The sequence below is a fragment of the Pungitius pungitius genome, chromosome 1 (genome assembly GCF_949316345.1).
Source record: "Pungitius pungitius chromosome 1, fPunPun2.1, whole genome shotgun sequence".
Lineage (NCBI taxonomy): Eukaryota > Metazoa > Chordata > Actinopteri > Perciformes > Gasterosteidae > Pungitius > Pungitius pungitius.
In genome coordinates, this window is record NC_084900.1 from 17,843,787 (window position 1) to 17,850,651 (window position 6,865).

General features: G+C 43.0%; 1 protein-coding gene across 3 annotated transcripts; it reads left to right on the forward strand.

The window, feature by feature from the left end:
- The first annotated feature begins 886 nt into the window (after positions 1–886).
- On the forward strand, positions 887–5,979 carry pcbp2 (poly(rC) binding protein 2). Of its 3 annotated transcripts, none has more exons than XM_037478815.2 (13): positions 888–1,060; positions 1,814–1,954; positions 2,104–2,127; positions 2,219–2,251; positions 2,407–2,523; positions 2,643–2,774; positions 2,860–2,988; positions 3,092–3,166; positions 3,398–3,457; positions 3,719–3,791; positions 3,889–3,944; positions 4,038–4,207; positions 4,766–5,979. In XM_037478815.2, exons 2-13 carry the CDS (start codon positions 1,886–1,888, stop codon positions 4,800–4,802), a joined length of 975 nt encoding a protein of 324 aa, XP_037334712.1. In that variant the 5' UTR covers positions 888–1,060; positions 1,814–1,885; the 3' UTR covers positions 4,803–5,979. The 3 variants fall into 3 exon arrangements, with proteins under 3 accessions (XP_062418760.1, XP_037334712.1, XP_037334713.1); XM_037478816.2 differs by lacking the exon at positions 888–1,060 and adding an exon at positions 1,131–1,220; XM_062562776.1 differs by lacking the exon at positions 4,766–5,979 and having other exon boundaries at positions 887–1,060; positions 4,038–4,211.
- Positions 5,980–6,865: the final 886 nt, after the last annotated feature.

Below are 6,865 nucleotides of genomic sequence, written 5' to 3' on the forward strand. Positions count from 1 at the left end.
GTAGTTTATTTCTAAAATACATTAGTGAACACGGTCCCTGGAAAATCATTTGAAATCAACTCACCGTGTGGAGCAAAGGCCGACTGTGGCCACGTTGGGCAGCTCTGACCATATGATCCAATTACGGACCAACCGTCTCCTCGACATTTACAGAAACACTGAAGCCTCGGGGTCTCTGCTGAGGGATTAACTACAGTAAGGTAATTAACAGAATTATTGCAGCTGCACATTTACAATGCTGACTCATTCACAAAATATTCCCAGGAGTGACTACTTTTCCGCTATTAGCCTACATTTATAGTTTCATGATTAACTGTGTTTTTATTTTATGTTATTTTTTCAGGCTATGGCTTGTGCTTTTTTATGTTTGCAAAATAATCCACAGAGGATGTAAAAGTTTTTAAAAGAGGTCACCAACCAGCTCAATTCAGGGGGTTTTGTGCCATCTGTTGGATTAAAAGATAACTGCAGCAGGGTGTGATTATTGGGCCTCACAGCAAATAGTCTGATGATTTGGGCTGGAAAAGTGTTGATGAGAGAAACTTGGCACCAGTAAATACACAACATCTATTATTATTGAAATTAGGAAACACTACAAGGTATTTTTTACACAAGTCAAATTATCTCTATATTGAATTAATAATAACTGTGTGTATACATGTAAATGGCAGCTTAATTCTGAAAGCTTAAACACGTCTTTTTGATTCAGGTAATATGATCTTTTTTTCCTTCTTTTTCTGCGTTGTATTAATACAACTAAAGGAAATGAGGATAAACCATATGTTTCTCTCCTGAATTCGATATCTTATATTTCATTCATTTCGAATTTCAATTGAAAGGGGGCGTGGTTGACCCCTGTGGAGGGGCGGGGCTCGGTTGAGAGGTCAGAGTTGAATAAATTTTGTCTTTTGTGCCAAGCTGAAGAGTGGAGTCCGATCGAACAGCGGCGTCTCTTCCCTCTTCCCCGGATCCTCTTAAAACTCCCTCCCGAACCTCTCCCCTTCCACCCTTGCCACCCTACCCACCCCCCCCCCCGAACACTCGTCAAGGGACGTTTTGGGTAAGATCTCCAAAAAACACCCGGCTTTGTTTGCGTTCGCTCTGGGAGTGAAGGACGGGGATAACACGGCGTACCTCCGTGCGCTCCGTAGGCCCCGGGATTAGACTAGTTCCTGGATCGGCGATGCTAACGCTAGCGACCTGGATGGAAATGTACATGGGTGTGTTTAGCTTTACGTCCAATTGGGAGTCTTGAGCCTTTTGCAGTGTTTGAAAGTGTATCGTAACCGATGTGGTGGCTAAATATTGTCCCAGGTTATCCATTTCTGATGGTAGGAATGTGGGGACGTTTCAGTTGTGATGTTACGATGCTAACTTAGCCTCCATATGTTTCTTGCGTGACTAGCTGCGATGCCTTTTCCAAAATAGGATCTATGATGCTAACGTTATCGATGCAGTTATCCTCACAGCAGCTAACACCGGGGTGGATACATTTTTTTTGTTACTCTCATGCCTCAAATTTAAATTGTCAGCCTATGTCGCCACAAACTGTTGCCAGGAAGTAGACGTTGACTCGCGGAGACAGTGGGTCATTGTGCTAATGTGAATGAGTGAACCCGGGTCGGTCCAATGTGAATTACCACACTGAAGCCACTCATTATGTGAGCGAGAGGAGCCAAAAGTAGTTCCAAGTCCACACCATGTTCCCCTCCAGCATCGCTTCATGCAACTGAGAGGCAGCAGCTTTTTTTTTAAAACCAGTTTCCAGTAACTACACTTGTCCCTGACACTCGCATGTTCCTCTCCGTTGTAGACATTCAACCAGTGACCAAAGAGAGACTTCACGTCGCTCCCCCCGTTTGTAAGCCTGGATTCACCCACAGAAATGGACTCTAGCCTGGTCGAGGGAGGACTTAATGTCACCCTAACAATCAGGCTACTCATGCACGGGAAGGTGAGTGTGATAACACGCTGAGACACCCAATAAGCCTGTTTGTGTGCTGGTTTTAATTAGTAAGAACAGACATGTGCTCTGACCCAGAGACTGAAGACTGAATGTATTCCTTTTAACCCGCGTCTGTCTTTTTTCCCCCTTTTCTGCAGGAGGTTGGAAGCATCATTGGCAAGGTGTGTGCTTGTGTGCTGTCAGCATGGTTGCAATCTACATCTTGACCCTGTGTGTGTGTGTTTTGTAAATATGGTCTGTTTGTTCTTACAGAAAGGAGAGTCCGTTAAGAAGATGAGAGAGGAGGTACGATTTAACATTTTTTTCAACAAGTTGTTGTTTTGTTGAAAGGTGTGGGTAAAGAAGAGATCCGTCCATAATTTCAGTGACCGTGACTCGGCTGTCACGAGACACTAATGTTGACTAAAGATGCTTTGTGTTTTGCCCGACTGGCTGTGCAGAGTGGGGCTCGCATCAACATCTCAGAGGGGAACTGTCCAGAGAGGATCATCACCCTCGCCGGACCCACCACCTCCATTTTTAAAGCCTTCTCCATGATCATTGAGAAACTGGAGGAGGTGAGTTTTGCTCGCTGCACCTTAAATCTGATCTTCTTATAGCAGTAGAAGTGACATTTTTCCTCCCCATTTTTCCCCTCCCGCCCCTAATCCCTTCTGTGCTCCCACCTTTGCTCCAGGACATTAGCACCTCAATGACTAACAGTACAGCCACCAGCAAACCCCCGGTCACCATGCGCCTTGTTGTGCCGGCCAGCCAGTGCGGATCCCTCATCGGCAAGGGCGGCTGCAAGATCAAGGAAATCAGGGAGGTTCGTCATCGCGTTGCTTTCGGGTTGTCTAACGTTTGTGTGTCGTTCCTGACTGATCCTAATGGCCTAATTTCCCCCTTGGCAGTCAGCAGGAGCTCAGGTACAAGTAGCAGGGGACATGTTGCCCAACTCAACAGAGCGTGCCATCACCGTTGCAGGGACCCCACAGTCCATTATTGAGTGTGTCAAGCAGATCTGCGTTGTCATGCTTGAGGTATAGTGACGATTGTTGTAACTGATGCTCTGCACGCTTCATTGTTTTCTGTGGTACTGTTTTAAGTCCCCTCGATGCTCACCCAAAATATCTGTGTGCTTAGTCTCCTCCAAAGGGAGTGACCATCCCGTACAGACCCAAACCCTCAGGCTCTCCTGTCATCTTTGCTGGTGGTCAGGTAAACGTTTTGTTTTCTTTTCGACGGCTCTTATTGGGCCCAGTGGCTTTCACACATCACCTCTTGAAAATAATTTGCCGTCGGTCTAGTTGCAGGTGTGATGCTCTCTGTAGCATGCCTAGCTTTGTTCTCATAGCACACCATGGACCCGGGGTCCGCTGCCTATTGTGTGTGTGTGCGCGAGAGAGACACGTGCTGCCACACCCTGACGGTGCTGTTGTGTTCTTGCAGGCATACGCTGTCCAAGGGCAGCACGCCATTCCACAGCCTGATGTAAGTGAGGGGCCCTCTGTAAGTGATACATTTATATTCTATTTGAAAGCCATACCACCTTTCTCCTTCCATCCCATTGACTTTTTTCAACCCCCCCCCCCCCTCAAGGCTAACTCATGAGTTCCATTTCATACCCCCCCCACCCCCCTCATCCTCACTATAACCTCTTTACAAAAGAGAAATCTTTTCAAAATTCCATCTTTGAGCTGTATTCTGGGTCTTCCTCACTCTTGTTTTTGTTGGCTCGCACACTGCGTCCTTCCGCCATTGTTTCAACAGCTCACCAAACTTCACCAGCTGGCCATGCAGCAGAGCCCCTTCCCCATTGCACATAGCAACCAGGGCTTCCAGGGTAGGTGGACAGATTGAAAGAGGGAATGCGATTACTGTAGGTTTTATAATAATCCACCTAGTCAACACTCTGACGGGCTTTCATTGACTTTCTTCAGCTGGGATGGACGCCTCTGCACAAACTGGCTCTCATGAGCTGACCATTCCAAACGATGTAAGTTGCGTTTATGTCCGCTTTGCTCGTGTGTGATGAATCGAAGGTGCTGATGTGTTTTCTCTCTCTCACACACTTCTTCCTTTCCCTCAGCTCATTGGCTGCATCATTGGCCGTCAGGGCACAAAGATCAATGAGATCCGTTCGATGTCAGGGGCTCAGATCAAGATTGCCAACCCCGTGGAGGGCTCCACTGACCGACAGGTCACCATCACTGGCACCCACGCCAGCATCAGCCTGGCTGAGTACCTGATCAATGCCCGGTGAGAGGCTTTCTGCCAGTGCAACTCAAAAGTGATTTCAATTCATGGAGGGATCGCGGTGAGAAGACGGGTGTTGTATTCATTATCGCTCGCTCATCGATCGTTGGTCGGGTCCGTTTTATCCAGGGTGGAAAGTTCAAGAGAAGGATGGTTTTTTTTATAATCATTAGTTTTTACATTCAGCCCTTCTACCGTGGTTTTCCCAAAGTTTCAACGGTCTGAATAGGTTTTATTAGATAAACGTTGCTTAATGAATATAACTCGTCCGTACGTTTGTGCTGAGCGTGTTTTTCTCTTTTGACATCGTTGAAGATTTGGCTTGAGGTAGAATGTAAAAGCATGTGGTCAATTTGGAGAATTATATATTGTCTCTATACATTTAGATTTTCAAAACCTCAAATTTTGGAATTGTGCAGATCAAAACAGTTGTAAAGATACTTCTATGCAGCCACCACCAAATAATGGACTGAAAATTAGTGCATTCTAAATGTATGTCTAAAGAAGTCATTAACATTAATACAGTATTTTAAGTTTTTCATTTTTAAATGTGCTCCTCAGGCTTTCTTCTGAAGCTACTGGACTCGCGGCCAACTGACATGGAGGATCTTCATCAGCACCTAACGTAACCCCTCCCCCTACTTTTTACCAAGAGGTCCCTTATTGAACTAAATGCAAAAACCAAGTACTATAAACTCACTTTTTTCTCCTCTGCTTTGGTTCGACGCCTCCTCAGTTGTAATTATAACATGATATTGGTATTTTATTTATTTATTATGTTTTTAAATTCCCATTGCTTATAGTTTTGAAAGACTACCTTTTGTTGTATTTTTCCTATTTTACTGTATGATCTTCTTGATATAGGTAAACGTTTTAGAAAAATCTGAAAAGGCATAAATAATGTTTTTCTTATGTCAGATTTTTCTTAGAAAATGTAAAAATGAAGAAAAAAAAGACACTGTAACATTATAGATGGACTGTTCTTTCCCTTTTTAAATATCTATTTATTTTTTATTTAATACACAGCTCTGTGTAAGAGTAGAATACATTGATATTTGCCATCTTCTTTTTGAAGCTGTACTTCCTAAATGAGACATTGTGGGTTTAACGGGTTTCGGTGGGTGTAAATGATGTCCAGTTGAAGATGTATGCAGGAAAGAAACCTTTTTTTTAAGTCGGAACGTAATTCGTCCCTCGTTGAGTGCGGGGTCAAAGGAGAATTTTTAAGCTACGTTTGCCTCACCTCTAATTAGCTGAGAAACTGTTTTGTGTCATTCCTGTGTTTCCATACGTTTTTTTCTCTCAATCAGGACTTTTTGGCATTTTTGTGCATTGGATTCTCATAAGGGTGGGTGGGCCTTGGTCACCAGGTGGGGGGCCTGAATGAGAGGAAACTATTTTCTTTTCTCTGAAATAATGACGATTTGTTGTTGATGATGATGATGATAACATTGAAATGTTTGTTTTAAATAGAGAAATATTTTTTTTAACTGCAGGGCTGGGGAATGCTGCAAGGGGCAAAACTACAAGACGTATTGGTCTTTATAAGTATATTATGCTGAGGTATTAAATTATGAACTAGAAGGAGAATTATAGAATTAACACTAGTTTCCTGCAATCCTTGTTTGCCTGGGTCAGATTTATTTTTTATTCTTTGCAGGAAGAAGAAACTCAAGTTTTTGTGCACGTTTTCAAACTATTGTAGATCTGGGTGCAATTAAATTGTTGAAGAAATGAAATGCAGAAATAAAAAGATGTGAGATGCTTAAACAATCGTTTTTGTTGTAATGTTTCTGTAGTCATGAAGGCAGCTAATAATAACTAAAAATATATATATGATATCAAGCTCAGATTTATTAATAAAAACACCAGAACAGGTTGGACATGCTTAAACTCATTGATTTCTTGCTCAGCTGCCTTATCTGATGCAGCAACAGTACCAACTACACGGCTCCTCGCTTTAAACAAACATCACACTTTTTAACCAATACATTATTTATTTGTTGCTCATATTTTGCTTTTTGATATAATTCCTATGTTACAATGTGCAATGCTGTATAAAACCAAAACATTTCTACGTTATTCTAATAACCACCACGGAGAAGTGCTCTATTCCTTATCCGGCTATCGGCTGTTATCTTAAAGGGTAAACGGGACGGTTGAGGATCTTATGATGAACGTCCGTGAGCTACACGAGTCCCTTTGGTTCTAAACTTAAAGGGAAACTCCCACCCATTTTACACAAGATTTACAAAGTGGCGTTACATCGTGTGGTTTTATTTGACTAAACTGCCTCGTGTGACGTCATGTGAGTCGGCGTCTGCTGCATCGTTTCTTCCCCTTTTTGTTTTCTTAAACAGTTCATCTAGAGTCAGACAACGTTGTTGGAGGGCAATGCTAACATGGCGGGTTTACTCCTGCACTCCAGCACCAGGGTTTGGTACCTGTTTCGTACCCTGGTCAGCGATGGTCGTGTCTGTCATTTCACATCCGACAAACACAAACTTTTTCTATTTCTAAACCACACAATGGCAAAAGTGCATTTTCTGAGTGAAGCCAAAGGTTTCCCATCACATCATTCTTTCAATAAGCTTAACAAAAAAACCTCAATCATGTTTTGTATGTATTCAACACTCGGTAGTAGGAGGGTTAAAAAAAAAA